Here is a 22,475-nt window from a genome sequence, read left to right as displayed (position 1 = left end):
TTTATTTTTCATTATTTATGGTTTGTTATAAGTAAGGTAAATCAGGGGCATGTTATTCAGCCAGAGAGGAAGGACCCTCATACTGTAGTCTTAAGTTGTTACTTGCCAAATTATTTTACAGCTTCAACATACCTCGTGCAAAGAGAGAACTAGCTCAGCTGAACAAATGTACCTCCCCGCAACAGAAGCTGGCTTGTTTGCGCAAGGTGGTGCAGCTCATCACACAGTCTCCTAGCCAGAGAGGTTTGTGCTGGGGAAGGGCCAGCCTGGGCACGGGAGAGCATCCATCCAGATGCAAACGTCTGTTAAGGAACAGTGCTGTGTTCCAGGAGCCCATAGCCCCGAGTCCAGAATGAGCGTCCTGGGGTCTGTTCTGATGGGTTGGGGACAGGCGTGTTACAACTAGGGTAAGAAAATGGTGGCCAAGGAACATCAGCCTCAGAAATGAGCTGAGCTGGTGATAGAAATGTAGGGGCTCAAAGGCTTGTTAGACTGTTTGCCCTCATTTTGTATATGTTTAAAATTTTTCCATTATACTAAGTAAAATAGAATAAGCCAAGAAAAAGTAGTGAGGAGGCAGATTCGTGTATGCAGATGGGGGGATGCTCTTCAAAGTATAGTAAATGGAAGAAACAGGAGTGTATGGGTTGCCTTCAGCAGCATTGCGGAAGGTGGGGCGCGACTACACAGCCCCGTGCACAGTGGTGAGTTCACAGGCAGTCTCTGGAAAGATACGCGGCATGCAGTGGCAGTATCTGGGGGGGAGAATGCCCAGGTGACAGGGAGGGGACGGACAGTCACAGTTTGCTCTTTGGTGCTGTTGGAATTTTTAAAAGTGTGAATGGATTACTTAAACAAAATGTCAAAGTGAAAACAATGAAGTCAGGCCACAGTCAGCATCAGACTCCACGGTGCGCGAAACAAAATGATCTCCCAAGGAAAGAGGCTTTCGGCCGAGGCTCTGGGCACACCTTCACTGTGTGTCCACTGTCACTGACCCCCCTGGGCTCTGCCCGTCCAGGGTGGTGGCAAGGGCTGGTCTGCTTGGAGTTTCTTTCTCCGCACGTGTTCTGAGCATGCTGAGCGTTCGTGTTCCCCTTGAACCAGGATGCCGTCAGGGAGGTTGTGCCGTTGAGTTTCTCCCTGATGTGCAACCTGACTGGGCTGTGCTTCGTGGTGGGGAATCGATAGGATTATTGGCCCATTGGAGCCTCATGGTGGCTTTGAATATGTTTTCTGTTGCAGTTAACCTGGAGACTGTGTGTGCTGATGATCTGCTGTCAGTCCTGTTATACTTGCTTGTGAAAACAGAGATCCCTAATTGGTAATATTTTTTGTTAAGATACGTTTTCAAAATGGCAGCACTGTGCTGCAACGGCTTCAGTGTCACTCTAGGAAGTTGAACATCTCCCATGAGTCAGGTGCTGTGCCTGCCCCGCCCTCATTAGGCAGGAGTGGCTCCCCTTCCGTTTGCAGGTGGGGAAGCTGAGGCCCAGAGAGCTTATGTTTCTCATCCTGGAACATACAGCTAGTCAGTGGCCAAGCAGGAAGCCACGAGGCTCCAAACTTGTCTTCTTCCCATAGGAACCCACAAGTCACAAGAATCAGCTTTCTAAAAAAATAGCGTATTCCAGGAAAATAAAAGTAGTTTTATTTATTTTCCTAATTGCACACACACTCTGAATAGAAAGCAAGGGGGCAGCAGTCATTGTTCCCTGGAGCTAACCAACTTCAGTCACCCAAGCCAGCAGCACTGTTTCTGCCAGTGTTGTGTACAGCAATAAAACTTTTTTCCCTTTTGTTAGGATGGCAAATTTGAGTTATATCAAAAACTTCAGATTCAGCAGCTCGACAAAAGACGAATTGGGATACTGTCTGACCTCGGTTGAAGCTGCGATTGAATATATCCGGCAAGGAAGCCTCTCGGTTAAACCACCGGTAGGATCCCCTCCTGCCCCAGCCTTTTTTGGGGGGTGTCATGGCATGTTTGATACGGTTCTAAGGTTGGTGTGGGGGATGGGATTCTTAAATGGCCACCTATGAATGGGGCCTCAGCTGTTTATGGGCCCTGAGGCTGGACAGCTGCCCAGCACACTGAACACTGAATACCCAGCTGGCTGTGAAAGTTTGTGGGTTTTCGTTGGGACTTACATTTTTAACACCCTGCCTCATTGCTCCTCAGCACCCTCAAAAGCCCATGGAGAGAGGGGAAGCTAGAAAGAGTTTATTTGGATATTTTGGCCATGCCAGGCAAAAAATTAGATAATTATGTGCAATTTTAGGACTCAGTGGCATTATTATTTCCTTGGTTGGTTGGTGAGCTTTAACTAAAGGAGGCAATTATATTTCTGTGTCAGCTGTGGGGATCTTAAACCGAGATTGCAGTGCTGGTCTGTTTCACCACACCCCTACTAGCAAAGTGTGACAGCACTCACAGAAGTCACAAAGTTGACCTTAATAGCTGAAGAGATTTCTATATTACAGCCAAGGGCCCTGAGGGTTGAACATTTATTCAGTCCTAATTTTATATGATGTCAGGATTTCCCAAACAGTAAGTTAGAACATCTGGCAAAGAACATCAGCCTGTCCGGACAGGTGCGCTCAGGTACAAGCAGTTCCTCTGAATCCACTTATCAACATGTTTATGTGTTTCCCAGTCTTTCCTATCCACATGTACTTTATGTAATTGAAATTATATTGTATACAGCATTGTATGTTGTTTTACCCCCAAGAGAACAGTTTCATTTTTCTGATTAGAAGACTTAATGTTTGCTTTAAAACAGTATTTGCTATCTAAAAAGTTACAGTGAAGAAAACAAAAGCCTCCTGTAAACTCACTAGCTGGGAGTAGCTTTATTTATGCCCTTTTTCTGGGCCATACAATTGTATTTTTAACCCAATTTTGAAATTATGCTGCACTTGTTGGCACGTCGCCCTGCAGCATGCATCATGGTGCCTGGTGAAGAACAAAGTTCTGCTCTTGTCCAGGGTTTTGATTTGATGTCCGACCTCTCTGCAGGTGAAATTAGATGCTGTTCAGCAGACGTGGCAGGTGGGGACTCTTGGGAAAGGTGTTTCTTATGTAGGGGAATCAGTAACATTCCGGAATGAACGTGTGTGTGCATTCTAGTGCACAGGCATCTACAGAATCGGTTGCTGCTTGCTTCCACAGTAAGGGAGTAAGATTTCCTAGTTTGAAAATCATCTTGTGCCCTGGCTGGTGTAGCTCAGTGGATTGAGCATGGGCTGCAAACCAAAGTGTCGCAGGTTCAATTCCCAGTCATGGTACATGCCTGGGTTGTAGGCCATGACCCCCAGCAACTGCACATTGATGTTTCTCTCTCTCTCTCTATCTCCCTCCCTTCCCTCTCTAAAAATAAATACATAAAATCTTTAAAAAAGTCATCTCATGTGAGGTTCTAGGAATGTGGGTTTGGGTTTTTTTTATGTGATCATGATTAAATCTTTTATTTTTCTCTCAGTTTTACTTTGTATTAGTTTCAGGTATATGGCACAGTGGTTAGACAGTCATAAACCTTAAATAGCGTTCCCCTCGATATCTCCAGTACCCAGCTGTCACCATGCACAGTTATGACGATATTACTGACTGCATGCCCTGTGCTGTACTTTACGTCCCTGTGACTTTTGTAACTACCAGTTTATACTTCTCAATCCATTCAGCTCTTTTGCCCAGTCCCCCAACCCTCCTTGCAACCACCAGTCCAGTCTCTGTCTGTAAGTCTGTTTCAATTTTGTTTGTTCCTTTATTTTGTTCTTTAGAGTTCACATGTAAGTGAAACCCTGTGGTATCATGTTCATCAGTAGATGAGTAGCTGAAAAAGCTGTGGTTCATGTATACAATAGAATATTACTTGGCCATAAAAAACAATGAGATCTTACTATTTGCAACAGCATGGGTGGACCCAGAGGGTATTATGCTCAGTGAAATAAGTCAGCATAGGAATGTGTTGTTCCCATGGTGCCTGCAGTGGTTTTCTGTGATGGTCCTACCCTTCTGGTTCTTTCCCTCTCACTGGTCTGAGAAGACACCCTCTTCCTAGCTCTGCCACCCTGCAGAAGGTTGCCTGATGCTCCTTGGTGGGGCCGGGTGGGGCCGGATGTGCCCTTGCCAGTGGGAGGGAGGTGTCCGCCTCTTGGAGGTGCTCCTGTCCCTGTGCTGCCCCCACACTATGGCATGGCTGTCCTGTTTTCTTATTTTCCAAGTAGGCAGGGAGGCTGACACTTCAGCCAGAGTGTGAGGAGGTGGCTGACCAAACAGTATCAGTGGAATTGCCACACCTACTTGGACTTCAGAAAATTCTCCAAGTGGGACTGGGGGAGTGTTAGAGGAGAGGCCCCTCTTGTTCTGGTGTTGATTTGAGTCCAGCACTTCCGCTTGCAGTTGGGCAAGTCTGTTTGTTTTTCTAAGCCTCTGTGCATTTTCCTATGTACACTGGGGAGAATGTGGTATATTTCACCCCTTCCTAGGTTGTTATGAGAATCAGTTGAAATATTTAGAAGGGCCTTTTTGAATCTCGAAGTGATACCAGTGCCCTTAGTTGCTTTTCTAGTACCCCCGCATCTGGGTGCCTTTGTCTCCTGGTCCTCCGGAGCATTCTGGGCCTTTCTAGATGGGAGGTGGTTGGTCCCATCAGATAATGAGACAAGGTGTGTGTCATCCTCATGGCTTGCTAAGAAGCCCATCCCTTAGGTCTTAAGTAGGTCAGGCCTGAGAGATGCTCTTCACCTTGTTGACAGAGCAGGTATTGTGGCTTCCTTGTCCCTCGTGATGCCCATGTCAGAAGTCCGTCTTCAGTGTTGCCTCTGCCTGAGCTGCCGACAGCTTTCAGGAGTCGGCAGAAGTGTAGTTCCCTCTAGGGATGTTTGAAGCCACTGCTATGTGTTGGTATCGTTTGTTTTCTGGGGATAGAGCCCAAGAGTGTCTCTAAGATCAATAAACTCATCCTTGGGCAAGGATTTTTTTTAAATGGCAGGGGAGCAGGCTGCGCAGGGTAGAATGATGTTTGAGAGGAGGAGGAGGCCAGGACAGCTCAGGTTTCCATCCGGAGGATGACGGGGCAAGCATGCAAAATCCATGCTCTTAAACGGCACATTCCACACGCACTCACAGCCCATTTGCCACCCCTGTCCCAGATCCCCTCTGGGAAATGGTCCTCAGAGCGAGACAGCGAGAAAGCCCTTCACCCAGCCTGATGAGGGTCAGCTGCCTGGCTCCGTGAGAGGGGAAGCGAGGCACTGCTGACCCCATTCTAGGGGAATGGCAAGGATTGTTCTGGGGTCCTCTCTTTTGAAGGATCTGCACTGACATTGTCACACGTGACAAACGGACTGTTACTGGGTCTTTCCTGCAGGAGTCTGAGGGATTTGGTGACAGGCTGTTCCTTAAGCAGAGAATGAGCTTACTGTCTCAGATGACTTCAACTACCATTGACTGCCTCTTTAAGGTAAGACAGCAGGAGGACAGAAGGTAAGTCTCTGTGAGGAGCACCCCACTGTGCAGCATCTCTCCAGAACCCACAGGCAGTCTAGTAGTTAAACACTGAGGTTCACCTGGCGCCAGAGTGGGGGGTCGGGATGCCGAGGTGTCACAGGAAGGGTTGACAGGTGTCCTCATCCCAGACTTGTGCTGTTCTATAGCAGCTCTGGACGGCTCACCAAGGGCCCTGGGCCTCCACACATGGAACCCTCTGCCCAACTGTCCTCCCTTATCCATTTGGCAAAACATAGTTTGTCCTTAGGCCAGCTCAGGGGTGCTTTGTTGGTGGTGCCCGCATTGCAGGTGTTTGAGAGCACGCCACCTAGCGGTGCTTTGATCCCATGGCATCACGTGCACGCACACACACACACTCTGCTCAGATAGATTTCTGCTGTGAGGCTGCCCTCCGGGCAGTCACCAAGGCCTGGATGAGGGCGAGAGGGCGAACCTCCTCAAGAGGCCACCCGGAACGGAGTGGGTTCCGTGGAGGCCCAGAGCGCCCCCTGGGACATGTGCTCCTGCTCCCCAGAACATCTCACTTCCTGGAGGAACCTCCAGGAATCACAGGGGTGAGCCCTGTCCCTCTAGATTGTGATGGGGTCGCCTGCTAGTTGCAGCTGTTGCCTCCGTACCAGCCCGAGGCTCTGTCAGATACTAGAGGACAGGGCTGAGGCCTATTCTACTGAGGTGTCAAAATCCACACTGAGTTTCTGGATGTATTGCTTCCCTACTCCTTCTGCTTTGGGAATTTTGTCATGTTGTTGCTTTTTAATTTGGGGAACTTTTTTACATTTGCTTATTACAAAAACAAAACAGTGGTGGAATGAACAAACCCCAGATAGCCATCTCCCAATCTTAGTTCATCCTTTCCCACCCACTCTCCCCATCCATCCTGATTATTTTGAAACAAATCCCAGAGAGCAAACCAATTTATCACGCATGCATACATAAGTGTTTTCTTCCAGGACACTCAAAAAATTCACAGCTCAAAAAGCAAATAATTTCTTAATACTGATAGTATCTTTGATGTCACTTTCCAGCACATTGCTTCAGGTAACCAAAAGGAAGTGGAAAGACTTCTGAGCCAAGAAGACCAAGATAAAGATGCCATCCAAAAGATGTGCCATCCTCTGTGCTTCTGCGATGACTGCGAGAAACTTGTCTCTGGGTAAGAGGCTCCCCGTGGCAGCTCAGTACGCCAGGAAGCAAGATACTCAGGGCCTTGGCAGAACTCTTCTGCCACTTTCCCATGCAGTTTTGAATGAGGCCCTTATCTTAGTGCTTTCAGCTTTGTCTGTTGTAAGGTGGGGGTGCTCATCTCTGACTTTTGTAGCATCAGATGGAATAAAGGTCATAAAAGCCCTTGGCAGGCCACTGGGCTCAGTACCAGGATAGGCAGATAGAGGGCCTGCCCCAGCCTCAGCTAGTGGGCTTAGGATGGGAGGAACGTCAGCTTCCCCCAGTAACCTTTTTGGTCTCCCCTCAACCTCGTCAGGCCCTTTTGCTGGGTGTTGAGGCCTAGAGGGTGGGCCGGCAGAGAAGGATGCTAGAACTAGGTGCCCAGTTCCCCACCCTGTGAGCAGGGGCTGGGTTATCTCTAGGACACTACAGGAGAAGCCCAGCTTGGACACACTCTGAGACCTCACTTGCAGTCCCAAGACCCTGGTACTGCCAGGTTATCGGGAGGAGGCTTTGCCATGCCATTCCTAGGGTGTCTTTTTCTGTGTCTTTTCTCTACTTCAGGAGGCTGAATGATCCCTCAGTTGTCACTCCATTCTCCAGAGATGACAGGGGTCACACCCCACTCCATGTGGCTGCCCTTTGTGGTATGTGGTCTTGGGCTGGCCTGTTGTGGGTGTCACGGGCAAACAGATGGAGCCAAGGATGGCCCAGTAGAGGCCTGAGGCCTGGCTGATGAGTGCAGTGGAGTTGGGAGGTGGAAGGGGCTGCGTCACGGGTCCACCTCCAGGGGCTTTGCTGGAACAGAAGAAGGGCAGACAGTATGTGGGCCTCCCTGTGCTGCTCTGGGGCCGACAGAGCACTCACCCACACTCTCACTGTGTGGGCACCTGCCACTGCCCTGGGCCAGTGCTCTGGGGAGGGAAGGCTTGAATCCAGCTATGTGGGAGTGGTCTTAGAATTAGGGTTCTCATATCCCACTTTAAAAAGGATTATTTTACTGTCTTTTAAAGTACACAAAGCAGTAAACACAAACTTCTCCAGTATCACCCGCCCCCCTTCTGTCCCCCAGAGATATAATTTTGATTTATACATATCTGGAATTTCCTCGTCTGTGTGCATGAACATAAAGTATGTGATATTGTGGGGCCATTCTGTTCTGTACTGTGCTTTTTGCAGAACATTTCTCCCTGTCAGCATTTTTTTAATGGCTGCACAGTATTCCTTCTTATGAACTGATGAACCATGGAATCTTCTGTGGGCCTCTAAGCCTCTTCTCCACCACCATCTGTTGCTGAAAAGTGCACTGGGGCTAAGTCCTCTGTAAAAGCCACCCCGAAGTACCCAGGACCTGCAGAGTCTGACTTGACCTTATCTCTGGTTTCTCTTAAGCAGAAGAGGGCGCCCTGGCATGTCTCATGCCAGGGAATAAGAGGGTAGAATATTGCTCTGGCTCCACACTTAGGCTTTGAAAAGCCTCTTCTCTTTCCTTCTCCATGTGAAGTCCTTCTGTTCTGTAGGACAGGCATCCCTCATTGACCTCCTGGTTTCCAGAGGCGCCGTGGTGAACGCCACGGACTACCATGGGTCGACACCGCTCCATCTTGCGTGTCAGAAGGGCTATCAGAGCGTGACGGTGAGCAGGGGCCGACGGGGCCACCCCATGCACGTGCACAGATGAGCCAGACTCTGCATTTTGGCTTTCCAGTCGTGCTGGCTGCACCGCTCTGCCCCACCGTGGCTGTGCTGTGGCCACGCAGGAGGGGCTGCGAATCTGAGGCCCCTCCACCCGTGGGCAGAACTGTGATGTCTAGATTCGAAGTGTCCTGATTATCTGGGGGTAGAGAGGTGGGGCTGTGGACTTTTTTTCTTTAATCTCTTAACTGTTTGTAAGGAAGGATGAGTGTGATGATATCATTTAACTGTAGAGTAGGTAAATAAGATTGCAAATGGAAACAAGTGGCCTCCCCCTTATGAGACTGCAGGCCGGGCTTCCCGAGGAAGCGTGTGCCTGCCCCTGTGGCCTCGCTGCGGCTCATCCACTTTCTCCTCCCCTGGAAGCTGCTGCTGCTGCACTACAAGGCCAGCGCCGACGCGCAGGACAACAGCGGCAGCACCCCGCTCCACCTGGCCTGCACCCACGGCCACGAAGATGTAAGTGGTGCTGCTGCCCCTGGCTGTGTTTGCCCTTTCCGACTTGTGAAGAGATGTGACTTTCTAGTGGTTTAGTGTAGCATTCTGTGTTGGTAATTATTGGAAGATTTGGTGTGTGATTTGTTTAATTTAAAATGTTTAAGCTTATTACAGATGCTATGTTGAAGGAACAAACCTAAAACTTCATTGCCCATTATCTTATTATAAAATTAAGTTGTTCTCATTCATCTGCTACCATCTGACTCACCTTTGTTCACATTCAGCTTTACCTTTTACTTTTTTATAGCACTCTCAAGGACTTTTACAATTTCTGTTTTCACTTCACATTTAACGGTGTGTCATTTTCCCTAACCATTCCCTCTCACCGTTCTCCTCCTAGTAACACAGACAGGTTTATACACACACAGGGTTGAGCCTGGGTTAGGTGGGTGACGTGCAAACACGACACCCTCCCCTGCACACCCTACACGTCTGTATGCAGCTTGCCTTCCTAATTCAACAACGCACTGTGGAAATCCCCTCGGTCAGTAACACAAATCCAGCCCCTTCTTTAATCGCTACAGTGATCAGTTCTGTACGTTTGGGGCAGTGTTCCTAAGACTGCCCCTTGGTTCCTTGAGTTGTGCCAACACCTGTGAAGCGTGGTCTACCAGGGCAGCTCATGGGGCACTCTGGCCACGTTATATTGGAGGCCAGTCACGTAAACACCCTCTGCCTGGCATGAACCAAATCCCAGACTCCCAGAGGAAAGCAGGTGTTCAGCATGAACCACTTTGTCATACAAATAGGTTAGGCACAGTGAGTCCCCTTATCAGGTAGGGGACTGTGGACATACCCCCCAAATCCAGGCTCCCAAGGAATATTGCAAGTCAGGGGCCAACCCTGCAATCAGGCCTTTCAGGGGATTGTGGCCTCTGGCCTGCTATGGTAGTTCCTTTCTGTGCATGGATACATCACAGTTTCTTTCAGCTGTTTCTTATGGATGGACAGTTGAGTTCTTTTTGAAAAGTGTTGTGTCCTGATCAGGTAACCTGGCACCCTTGGGTTCTAACTCTCTGCTGCTGCGCAGCCACGTGGTCAGTGCAGCCTGGACTGAACTGGGATCTGTGGAGCACCCAGACATTGCCCGAGGCTCGGCACGTGCGGTAACTGTGGCGTTTCCCAATTTATTTGCAGTGTGTGAAGGCTTTGGTCTACTATGATGTGCAGTCCTGCAGACTCGATATTGGTAACGAGAAAGGAGACACCCCCCTACACATAGCTGCGCGCTGGGGTTACCAAGGCATCATAGAGACATTGCTACAAAATGGAGCATCCACAGAGATCCAGAACAGACTGAAAGAAACGCCCCTCCAGTGTGCATTAAACTCAAAGGTAGATGTTTTTTTTTAATCTCAGAGAAGGAATGTGACTTTTAAAAAAATCAGTGTCACCCTGGCCAGTGAGGCTCAATTGGTTGGGCCTCGCCCCACAAACCAAAAGGTCACTGGTTCAATTCCCAGTCAGGGCACATGTCTGGGTTGCAGGTTCAGTCCCCAGTTGGGGTATATATAAAGTCAGCCAGCCGATGTTTCTCTCCCTCTCTTTCTCCCTCCCTCCCCCTGTCTTTAAAATAAAAATAAATAAAAACATAAAAATCAATATCCACAGATTAGGTCTTGGCAATGCTAGACAAGTTGCATTTGTATCAGAGGGCAGAACTCGGCCTGTACCCTCTCTGTCGAATTTGGAACCTGGTTATTAATGGGGTTTACTTATTTATATTATTCTGCATTTTTGCTTGTGTTGTTCTGAGAGCTACTCTCAGCAGTTTGCCCGGCCCCTGCTTGCTGTTGGTTTGTGAGCAAATGCAGTGGGTGGACACGGGACAGTAGCTCTGACCGAAAGCAGGGAAAGGGAACGGGACATGGGGGCAGTGAGGGCCAGAGCTCTGCTGTCCTGTGCCTTCCTCCTCAGCTCCTAAAATCCCTGTCCTAATCTGCCCAGTGTTGAACATTGCCTTCATAAGTGATTTCTTAATGAACTACTCATCCTTTCCTGGGAGTAACTTCTGGGAACCTATAGTTTTTGGCAACAAAGTGCCGACTTCATGAGTGGGTAGGGAGTGGGAGGCTTAGAGAGACCAGTTCTCTGTACCGTGTCCCCCCGCAGACTGAAGGCATGCCTTCAGAACAGCGAGTTCGGCCAGCTGGCCAGCAGGAAGCACAGAGCCATGTGCAGGGAAGTCCCAGGGCGTCAGGCTGATGGTCTGAACATCACTGATCATGACTCCCATAAACAACTGCATTTTAATGCAAGTCCCCAGTTGTCTCTCTCTGCACAGGCCCTCTCCCTGCCTCTTGATGTTTCACCAGCTTCCCTTTACCGTTTCCGACTCTCTGCTAGGGAGTTCTTTCAGTTGTTCATGCCATCTTCTAGGAGTAGCACAGTCTCTGAAACCACTTCATTGAGGCATTAACATTAAAAAACTGCACGTATTTAAGGTACAGACATACCTTGGAGATATCACAGGTTCAGTTCCAGACCACCGCAAGAACGTGAGTCAGTCTCTTTTTGCTGGTGGAGAGTCTCACCTTCAATTTGTAAGAAACACATCTAAAAAAAAAGAAGAAAGAAACAACATCTGTGAAGTGTAGTAAAGCAAAAAACAATAAAATGAGGTACACCTGTATACAACTTGATGAATCTGAAGATAAGTACACACCTGTGAGACCATCACCACAATGCAAGCTATAAACACATCCATCACTGCCCTGACAGGTGTGGCTCAGTGGGTTGGGCATTGTCCTCGCCAGGCGAAAGATTGACAGTTTGATTCCCAGTCTAGTGCACCTGCCTGGGTTGCTGGCCAGGTCCCCAGTAGGGGGCACATGACAGGCGACTGCACATTGATATTTCTCTTCCTCTTTCTCCCTCCCTTCCCTTCTCTAAAAATAAATAAATAAAATATTTGAAAAGTATATATCCATCATATTGAAACGTTGCCTCTAATCTTTATTACTATGTTTATGGGTGTGACAAGAACACTTAACATCTGCGGTAGCAGTTTTAGAAAGTGAAATCCCTACTCCTGACCCCAGGGGGCGCCGAACCACACTTCTTGTGTACTCACAGGGTCTGTGCTTTGTAGCAGCCACAGCCGATGGGACAAGGCAGTGCTGCCGAAGATGCCGAGGAGGAGCTGAGGGCTCCTCTGCCCCTGTGTGTTCTACCAAAGGCCCCTTTCCAAGGGAGGTCTGCAGGGGGAAGGAGATAGCTGCCTGCTTGGGTCCGCTCTGGGCTGCTCATGGATGCCAATGAAAAGGCCACACTTTATCCCTGTGGACAGATAGCCCCAAGGCTGGACAAGACAGCCTTTGAGACCCTTCTGTGGCTGGGCTCTCTTGTCCTCTGAGCCCATTCATGGGAAACACCAGCTGCTCCCCTCAGGCAGCAGGAGCAATGGTGTGGCAGAGGGAAGCCCAGACTTAATCAGTATGATCCTGAGTAAGTGCCCCTCCAGTTCAGGCCCTGGTTCCTCCGTCTCTCCCAGCGTGTGGCGGAGCTGCCTGGCCTTCTGAGGAGATGGGCAGTCACTGGGGTGTTACAGATGATGAAGCTTTGGGGACCCGTCTCATTTGGTCCTTTGTCTCCTTGGTCCTCCTAGATTCTGTCTATAATGGAAGCCCACCATCTGTCCTTTGAAAGGAGGCAACAGTCTTCAGAGGTAAGTGGACAGGGCTGTCCTCCTTGGCCCTATTCATGACAAGGGCATCCTCGCTGGCCCTCACCTGTCTCTTTTGTCAGGCTGCTTTGCTGCAGGTCCCTGTGCCACCCCCTCAGCATTCCATGGACTCCATCAGCCAAGGGTCCTCCACCTCCAGCTTCTCCTCTGTGTCTGCCACCTCCAGACAAGAGGAGCCCAAGAAGGACTACCGAGAGGTGAGGCCCCCAGGTGGGAGGGCAGGAGGGCGGTTGCGTGGCCCTGTGTTATGGTGCTGGTTAAAGAGCCAGGGCCTGACAAGAGCTGCCCAGTGGGCCTACTCACCACAACTGTAACAGCCATGCCTGCAGCAGTGGCTGCAGCACCCCAGAGAGGAGCCAGGGCTGTCCTCACCCTTCACGGTCTGCTCTCACGCAGCTCTTTGCTTTGTGGACAGTGGATGTGTGTGAGGGTGAGGGAATTCTGAGAAAAGTACAAGTTACCTATAGGTCCACTGATGTAAAATCATTTTACAAACTGAATTTTCTCTGCCCTTGCCTCCCACTCCATAAGCACCCCTGTCAACCTGAGGTGGGTCCTTCCTGGCTTCTTGCAAAGTTTCTGTGGACATTTACATGCACTCACACATTGCGTTTTGGAGAAGCTGGTTTAGAGCCTGTTTTTTTCCCCTCATGTAATCCGTCTTAGAGTTTGTCCAGCACCAGCCCACAGCCATTGCATGATGTGCCACCCCTGCTCATTCCCCTGCGGATGGGAACACTCACTGACTCTACCTGAGACCCCCGTCCCCTGTTACCCCCAAGCCCTGACTTGCTCTTAGAGGGCTCGTCAAACTTAGCTGGATGCAAAAGCACAACAAAGAAAACCAAGAGACACACTCCAGAGTCTGACAGAGATCTGGGCTCGTCCATGGGAGGGGCATCCCCCTCATGTACCCTCAGCTAGCAGATAATGGGAACTGAATATAGGCAGTTCTAAAGGGTGGCTGGCCTCCTAGGGAGGGCTTGTGCTTCAAATGGCCATCATCTCACTTTGCCACATAAATAGCAGTATCATTGTATAGACCTTAAGTGGTATGGGTTCAGTGCACACTAGCACCTTCTAGGATGTCCTTGTCTGAGCAGTATTAGGGACATCTTTGAAAGATACTGAATCAAGCCCTGCCTGGTGTGGCTCAGTTGATTGGAATGTCATCCCATACACCAAAGGCTGGGGAGGATTCGATTCCTGGTCAGGGCACATACCTAGATTGTGGTTCAATCCTTAGTTGGGACGAGTATGGAAGGCAGCCAATCGATCTCTCTCTCTCTCTCTCTCCTCCTCTTCCTTCTCTCCCCCTTCTTTTCTCTCCCCCTTCTTCTCTCTCTAAAATCAATAATCACATTTTAAAATTTTTTAAAGAAGATACTGAGTCAAGACTCCATAAATCAAGAGACAAATGCACCCTGACTGGTGTGGTTCAGTGGGTTGGGCATCGTCCCACAAACTGAAAGGTCATTGGTTTGATTCCCAGTCAGGGCACATTCCTGGGTTGCGGGCCAGATCCCTAGGTGGGAGCATGTGAGAGGCAACCACTCAATATTTCTCTCCCTCTCTTTCTTCTCCCCTTTTCCTCTCTCTAAAAATAAATAAAATCTTAGGGGAAAAAAGACAAATGAAAGCTACTAGGCTTTTGGAATGTTGTTTTTATTTTTATTTATTTTTTATTGATTGATTTTAGAGAAAAAGAAAGTGGAAGAGAGAGAGAGATGTCGGTTTGTTGTTCCACTTATTTATGTATCATTGGTTGCTTCTTGTGTGTGCCCTGACCACAACCTTGGTATATCAGAATGGCAGTCTAACCAACTGAGCTCCCTGGCCAGGACTTATTATTTTTATTATTTTTTTTAAGATTTTATTTATTTATTTTAGGGAGATGGGGAAGGGAGGGAGAAAGAAAGGGAGTGAAACATCAGCGTATGGCTGCCTCTGGCACACACCATACTGGGGATGTGGCCTGCAACCCAGGCATGTGCCCTGACTGGGAATCAAACGGCGATGCTTTGGTTCACAGGCCTGTGCTCAGTCCACTGAGCTACACCAGCCAGGTCTTTATTATTATTTTTTAAAGTATTTTTCTAACATTCTTTTTCCTTTTATTAAGGTAGAAAAACTTTTAAGAGCAGTTGCTGATGGAGATCTAGAAATGGTGAGTTTGTAGAAGTGCATTCCTAAAAGCTCGCTCTCAATTTAAAATCACGGTATCTGCTTCTTGTCTCCAGTTCAGTTAGGAGCCGTGTGGCTTCCTTGTGCACTCTCACACAGAAGATGGTGTGTTTCATAACTGTTGGTGATGGCAATGTGATGTTTCCACTACAAATAAGGAGACAAGTGGACATAAAGCTGCATAATGAGCATGTCCATGCCTCTTAGACAGTCATATGGGAGGGTGATGAGGCTTTGGCAAGAGACCAGCTGACGTCGAGGTCACAGAGAGTGGGCTCAAAGCCCGGGCCCACTAGCTAGGAGCAAGGTGAGCAGAGGGGGTCGAGGGTGAGGAGGAGGTGGTGAAGGCAAGGGCAGAGCGCAGAGGGTGTTAGTGTGGCCCTGCAGAAGTTGCGGGCAGCTGGGACACCTGGGCCAGGAGGCTGCAGTCTGAGGCTTGGGGCTCCAAGGAGTCCTGAGCAGGTGTCTGGCCCAGGTGGTGCTGACTGATCTGGGGGGACCTGCTGAGGACGTCCAGGTGGGAGGGAAGGTGTCTGTGCTGACCCTCACTGTTGGGTGGCAGGGCACTTCTTATGATAAGATCCCTGGAGAGTGGAGGTCACCTCCACGAGATCCCCACAGGCAGTTTCCCTGGCCTGCCTTTGGCTTCCCCAAAGGGATTTGTTTTGTCCTCCACTGTAAAAGGAGGAATAAACTAGGTGCTCAGCAAATGAGGAGGTTACAAGAGAGCTTTACTGCCACGTGTGTTTCAAGAGTGCTTTCCGCTTGAGTTTGAGTGGTGGACAGAAATTACAGGGTCTGATTATAAGAACCTCTGAGATAGTAAGATCCAAGTGTGGTCCTTGGTGTGTGAGGCTTTGCCCAGAGGCCACTGTGAATCCACTGGGCCGACACGTGTCTGCATCTGGCTGATGTGGCACCGCTCCTCCCGAGAGCAGCCCCAGTAGAACCCAGCGTTCTCTGTGGGCAGCAAAGGCGGACGTCATTAGGCGCCCTGAGCTGTGGTGTGGGCCAGTGGCATAGGCTGTGTGGAGAAGAGATTATCACAGTCCCTGTGTCATGACATGTCTGCTCTCTTCTGTGGGCAGTGAGGGGGCTGTCACTTATGGAGGAGGTTGGCAGAGACACACTGCCCAGTGCCCTGGCTGGGGCCACCTGGCCCAAACTAATCTACATATTCGAGAGCTTCCAGTGCCCAGCCTGGGGCCACCTGCCCCTCAGCTACCTTCCCGTCCCTCTTCCTGTTCCCGTTTTCAACAAAGACCCTGCCCTTGGTCTCTCAGCTAGCCTGGCAGACGAGGCCCCACAGTCAAGGCCCTAGTGTTTCCACCCTGACTGGTGTCTGTTGTCTGGGATGTAAGGGGACCTGGGGGAGAGACACTTGGGGTCAAAGAGGGGTCCCTGGAGCCCTGTGTCAGCCCTTGCAGGCACATGCTGACTTCCTTAGTGATTAGGACCAGGCCTAGGTATGCACTTAGGTTTTCTTTTCTCAAATTTAACATCCCAGAAACTCATCTTCACTGGGACATGAATCTGACCTATTTGGGGTCTTTTCTGTGCTCTCAGCCGGGGGGCTAGTGGTGTGGGGTTGCAGCCACCACTTCCTGGCTGTGTGGCCCTGAACACGGTGTTAGCCTCTGGCACTCAGCTCCCTGGCGGGGGCGGGGAGGGCTGGTTTTTTTAAAGTGATTTTATCTCTTCTTAGATAAAAGAGAACTGACTTGCCAAATGCTCTAGGACCAGGGTTTTGAAGCAGCACCACTCTGGCGCTTTTTTAAGATAGAAAAGAAGAACCTCTAACACAAGCTATGGAAATGGTAGCTTAACCTATATCACCATGAAGAGGGCTTAGGAAGGGTTGATTACTTGTGACCCCCGGACTCTTCATGAGCAGCAGCTGTCAGGGAGAGGAAGAGAGAGATGGATTAAGAAACTGTAGCTTACAAAGGAGCTAAGATGAGTTTTGAGCCCCTATTTCTCTTTACTCTGCAACACCAGGTGCGTTACCTTTTGGAGTGGACAGAAGAGGACCTAGATGATGTGGACGATGCTGTCGGTGTTGTGGATCTTGAATTTTGCCACCCCTTGTGCCAGTGCCCCAAATGTGCTCCAGCTCAAAAGGTTGGGCTTTGCTTCTGTTGATGGAGGTGGTGATAGGAGGGAAATTCTCCTTTTTCCTTTAGAGGAAGTTGTCGGCTTCTCAGCCAGTTAACACCTGTGTGGCTGGTGGTGGGTACTCCTGAGGTGTGGTGGGGCTCGATAGCTTGGGGGACAGAAGCTGACACTAGTACAAGACCTGGCTTGGGCTGCCAGCTTCCTGAACAGGAGGCCAGTGAGCAGGGATATCCACACACGCTCGGTGTCTCACCTGCTGTCTGGGCCCCCGAGCCACAGGCAGGAGTTGACAGATAGACACACCTGAGGGTCTCCGTGCACATGGCTTCATTCCCCTGGAGAGGCTGCGCTCAAGTTCCATTGCCACGACCTGCACCCACGTTGGTACATCTTCTGTGGCAGACTGATCACCTGCACCATCCAGCTTCCCTAACTGGCAACAGCTGGGAAAACCACAGAACAGTGTTACAACCAGGATATCAACATGGAAACAATCCATCCGCCTTACTCAGATACCCCCAGTTTTACCTGTGCTTGTGTATGTGTGTGTGTGCTTAGTTGTATCCAGTTTTTCACATTTGTAGCTTTGTGTACCCACCAGCACATTCAAGGTGCAGAACAGTTCGCTCACCACAGGAAGTCACTCATGTTGCCCTCTTATAACCACACCTGCTGTCTTCTGTTGCCCCTAGCCCACCATCCACTGATCTGTTCTCTGTTTCAAAAGTGTTAAGTAAGTGCAATCAAATAGCGCGTCACCTTTTGGAACTGGCTTGGTTCACAAGGGCGATTCCCAGTTGTCGCCCGTAGTTCACAGTTGGTCCAGTTACCGTGGGCACCACTCCAGGCATGCACGTGCCCCCACCAGTTTAACCTCTCACTGGTGAAGGACACGGGGTTGACTCTGGGTGTGGGGTGTTACAAATGAAGCTGCTGTGCACATTTGTGTACAAGTTTTTGTGAGAGCATAACAGTTTTAATTTCTCTAAGGTAAATGCCCAGGAATGCAACTGCTGGCTCATGATAAGTAGATGGCAATTCTGTGGTTAGTTTTGCAAGGAACCGACAGACTTTTCCAGAGGGGTTGTACTCTTTTACCTTCCCAGCATCGATGTATGAGTGGTCCAATTTCTCCACATCCTCAGCTGCGTTTGCTGTAGTCACTACTTTTTATTTCGGCCGTTCTTACATTCCCTAATAGGTGATGACATCAAGTCTCTTCATGTGCTTATTTGCCATCTATATATGCTCTTCTGTGAATTGTCTGTTCATTTCCTTTGCCCACTTCCTAATTGCTTTCTTTCTTTACTGTTGAGTTTTAAGAGTTCTTTATGTGCTCTAGGTTCTAGCTCTTTGTCAGATACATGGTTTGCAAATATTTTCTTTTGGTCTGTAGTTTGCCTGTAACTCCTCCACATGGGTTTTCACAGAACCATGTTTTCATTTAGAGGCCCAGTTTATCAATTTTTCATTTTATAGATTGTGCTTTTGGTGTTAAGTGTAAGAATTCTGCTTAGCTCTAGGTTCCAAAGATTTTCTCCTGTTTTATTTTCCTAAAAGTTTTATAATTTTACATTTAACACTTAAGTCCCTGATGCAGTTTGAGTTAAATTTTGTACAGGGTGTGAGATTTAGGTTGTGGTTTATTTTTTTGCCTGTGGATGTCCACTCTTCCAGCACCATTTGTTGACAGGCAGTCCTTCCTCCACCTTCTTGCTTTCTGGACCTCGGCTGGCTGTGTGTGGTATGGGTCTGTTTCTGAGCTCTCTCTTCTGCTCCACTGCTCTGCGTGTGTCTCCCTCCGCCAGTGCCACCCCAGCTTGATTGTTGCAGCTGTGTGGTAAGCCTCACTATCGGGTAGAGTGATTCTTCCTATGTATTCTTTAAATTAGGATCATTTTAGCTAGCATTCTAGGGCCTGTGCCTTTCCATATACATTTTAGAATAAGCTTGGCTTTGTCTACACAAAACCTTGTTAAAATTTGATAGTAATTGCATTAAAACTGTAGATCAATTTGGAGAGAAATAACATCTTTACTGTGTTGAGTCTTTAGGCGTTCTTTGATTTCTTCTTCAATGTTTCGTGGTTTTCAGCATGCAGATCCTGTCCATGTTTTGTTAAATGTGTGCCTAAGTGTTTCATTTTCTTTCGAGCAGTTGCGAATAGCATTGTGTGCATAGTGTGTGCTCGTGTGCCAGCTCTCTAACTCGTTGTGTGTTCCATACTGAGAAAATTAATTTGACTTTACAAAACAGAGTAGTATTCTCCTTTAGATTGCAAAATTATACTACCTTATTTAAAAAGCTTCACCGTGGGTTTCTCTAACCTAAGAATACTGAAATGACTCTAATTTTCATTCACATGTAGCTTTTCAGCTGCAGGGTGATGGGTATACAGGGCTGTGCAACTTCTGTTCCGTGCCCATGCTTCTGGATATGCACAGTCCGAACAGTCACTGCCCCTAGGTGGGAGGCTATGAAAACCAGGGTTAAAAAGGCAGGTGATGTTTCAGAAGATACGATGGGGAGGAATGAAGCCCCCAGGTCCAGTCATGAGTCTGTGCAGCCAGAGGCGGTTATTGCATCTCCCTGTGGTTCTTTCTCATTTTTCTGCACTCTGTCCTTCCTCGCCCCAGTGCGTTCATTGCACAGTAACAAGACACGTAAAACACATTACAGTATCTGTTGAATTTATCGGATAAAGCCTCATGTTCCCTGTGCTTTTAAAAACTCTTTTCTTTTTCTTATAATTTCTTAAAAAGACACAAAACTAAATTCTTTCATGTCTGTGATTAAATTAAAACTCTCCCCAACCCCATTCTCTGGTGCATTTAGAGTAAAAAAATAAACAAAAAAAGCCTTTACTGAAGTATCATTTACATAAAATACAGTACAGCAGGTCCTCAAATAATGTCATTTCAATATAATGCTGATGAGATGCTGTAGGAACTTAACTCTTCTTTATTATCAATTAGCCGGCAGTAAAACGGGTTTTGTTATACCTCATTTTGCTTAACATCACAGAACCTATGATGATGTTAAGTGAGGACTTACTGTATACGCATGTGAAGTATACCATTTGGTGAGTTCCTGCAGATGTGTACACCCATGAAGCCATCACCACATCATCTCCGAGAATTCCCTGCTGCTGCCGTGCAGCAACTCTCCCTCACGGCGCAGGCACAGGTTGTCAGATACGCGTGCTGCAAACAGAACCACTGACCTGCTTTGTGTCATACAGACTCAATGTCATTTTCTAGAATCGTATGTGAAAGGAACCATATTGGACACACTTTCGAGTCTGGCTTTCTTTACTCAGCAGAATGGTTTTGAGATCCATGTTGTATGTAAAGCTACTGTGAATATTTGTGTACGTCTTTGTATAAATGTGTTCCCTTGGGTAAATATATACCCAGGAGCATAATTGCTGGGTCATACAGCTAAGTGTATGTTGAACTCTATAAGACAAGCAGCCAGCTTTTGCCAGTGACTGTAGCGTTTCTGCAGCCCAGCCAGCACCCTGTGAGAGTTCCGGTTGCCCCAACCCCCCCGTTAGTGCTGGGTGGCCTGACTTTTTAACTTCAGCCATCATCCTGGTAAGTGTGCCATGGTGCTGTGTAGTGTTCTGCCCCACCGACTTACTTGTTTTTGACTTTTTGAGATATAATTCACATGCAGTAAAATTCACCCTTTAATTTTGCTTAGTTAAGTGGTGACATTTTTACTCATCAGAAAATAAACTAGATAACCAAAGGTTTAATCCTTGATCAGTCACAGAAAACATCGACAAAGTAATTCCGCCATCAGAATGTATGACTCAGTATCACAATTTGTTTCTTTTTAGTTACGTGGTTTATAGATCAGCTTTTTTTTTACCCTTTTCATTACTGATTGATTATTCTATTTCACATGATTGATTTTAAAACCACTGTGACTAATAAGGTAGTTTCCTGAAAAAATGAAGGTGAGCTATGGAGATCAGTAGCAAACAATGTTATGAGGTTTGACCATGAATTCAAGGTCTCATAACCACCAGCAGCACAGGGAAGATGCAGAGTATCTCCATGGCCCCAAACAGCCCCTCCCGCCCCTGCCTGGTTATCCTGTCCCCCCCTCCACCCCCACAGTCGCTCATCTCTTTTCTGACCCTGTGGTTTTGTCACCCCTGACTTTGATTTGCACTTCCCTGAGAACTAAAGATGTTATTGCACGTTTAATAACTGGCCATTCACCTGTCTTCTTTTGTGAAAAGTGTTTTCAGATCTTTTGCGTATTTTTTTAAAACTTAGATTACGTTATTGACTTGTAAGAGTTTTTGTTTATTTTTTTAATTCTGATTAATACAAGTCCTTTCTGAGATATACATATTGCAAATATTTTCTACCATTTGATGATTTGACTTTTATTTTCCTTTTCTTTCTTTTTTTTTTTTTTTTTGAGAATTTTCACAAGAGTTTATTTGAGCCAAATTGACAACATAAGCCAGGATTTCATTTTCTTTGTCTTGGTCAATATTTATTATTTATCTTCTTAGAAGGTAATTTTTCCTAGTTTATTAATATGCCATATAAAACATTTCAGAAAAATGAGCAGTTAATTATTTATAAATATTTTCATTCTTCCAGGGATTATGGGATTATCTTCATCAGTTTCAGTAAATATCAAAGTTAAGCTCAGGAAAAAATGGTGCTGATTTATTTGTGAAGTTTCCCTCCCTTTAGCCTAACATATCTCTACACATCAACACGTCTCCAGAGAGACGGTATGTTTTAGTGGTCTCAGTCTTGGGCTCGGGAGTTGAGCTTGGGTTTGAATATTAGATCCTCCATTTATGAGGTATTTGACTTTGAACATGTTAGTTAATATCTCAGGTCACAGTTTCTTTATCTTGTGGGAGCGCCAGTAAGCATTTAAAGGGCTTTTAAAACTCCCCATTGCTGGTGGTGACCAAGCTCTAGCTGGCCATGTTCCCTCACAGGGACTTGCTGAAGGTTCAGGCCCTGGAGTGGGGCTGAACAAAGGTCTCTTTGGGCACCCGATTCTGGAGGAGTAGCCATGGAAGGTTGAGGGAGTGGGTGGGTATGAGGGTCTCAGGGATCTTTGTTTTATAGTTTTTAATTTATTTTTTAAATACAAAAGGAAAAAAATTTAAAAAATAAAGGGCTTTTAAGTTATAGTTCACATGGCATTTTTGTAACAAGAGGGTTTTCAAGTTGTCTATTCCATGAAATTACCATAATCAAATTCTCTCTGGCTCTGTTTGGTCTGTTCATTATTGCCTGTAACTTTTTAATCTGATGAAATTCACCTTCGCAGGGACAAATCTATCTGAATTTTGACTGATGCTCTTTTTTTTGCAGTTCTCTCTTTTTTTAATATATTTTATTGATTATGCTATTACAGTTGTCCCATTACCCCCCTTCATTCCCCTCCACCCTGCTCACCCTCTCCCACCCACATTCCCCCCTTTAGTTCATGTCCATGTGTCATAACTTCTTTAGCTTCTACATTTCCCATGCTATTCTTGCCCTCCCCCTGTCTGTTTCCTACCTACCATTTTTGCTACTTATTCTCCGTACCTTTTCCCCCCTCTCTCCTCCTCCCACTCCCCTGTTGCTAACC

The 22,475-nt window shown here is 47.5% G+C and overlaps 1 protein-coding gene across 15 annotated transcripts in view; it reads left to right on the top strand.

Moving 5' to 3' along the window:
• ANKRD27 (ankyrin repeat domain 27) overlaps window positions 1–22,475 on the top strand; it is a 57,283-nt gene that overhangs the window by 20,051 nt on the left and 14,757 nt on the right. For 12 of the 15 annotated variants that reach the window (XM_028534755.2, XM_036012423.1, XM_036012424.1 and 9 more), the window contains 13 exons: window positions 122–243; window positions 1,246–1,324; window positions 1,806–1,938; window positions 5,373–5,465; window positions 6,538–6,665; window positions 7,241–7,323; window positions 8,197–8,312; window positions 8,738–8,830; window positions 10,007–10,204; window positions 12,477–12,536; window positions 12,617–12,751; window positions 14,677–14,721; window positions 16,737–16,859. In XM_028534755.2, the coding sequence (XP_028390556.1) occupies window positions 122–243; window positions 1,246–1,324; window positions 1,806–1,938; window positions 5,373–5,465; window positions 6,538–6,665; window positions 7,241–7,323; window positions 8,197–8,312; window positions 8,738–8,830; window positions 10,007–10,204; window positions 12,477–12,536; window positions 12,617–12,751; window positions 14,677–14,721; window positions 16,737–16,859 (1,408 nt within the window). The remainder of the gene's footprint in view (window positions 1–121; window positions 244–1,245; window positions 1,325–1,805; window positions 1,939–5,372; window positions 5,466–6,537; window positions 6,666–7,240; window positions 7,324–8,196; window positions 8,313–8,737; window positions 8,831–10,006; window positions 10,205–12,476; window positions 12,537–12,616; window positions 12,752–14,676; window positions 14,722–16,736; window positions 16,860–22,475) is intronic. The other 3 variants (XM_036012419.1, XM_028534756.2, XM_036012415.1) reach the window with 2 other exon arrangements.

Source organism: Phyllostomus discolor, chromosome 12 (assembly GCF_004126475.2).
Source record: "Phyllostomus discolor isolate MPI-MPIP mPhyDis1 chromosome 12, mPhyDis1.pri.v3, whole genome shotgun sequence".
In the NCBI taxonomy this organism is placed as follows: domain Eukaryota; kingdom Metazoa; phylum Chordata; class Mammalia; order Chiroptera; family Phyllostomidae; genus Phyllostomus; species Phyllostomus discolor.
Note: the sequence above shows the minus strand (reverse complement) of the source record. Positions and strands in the feature narration are given on the sequence as shown.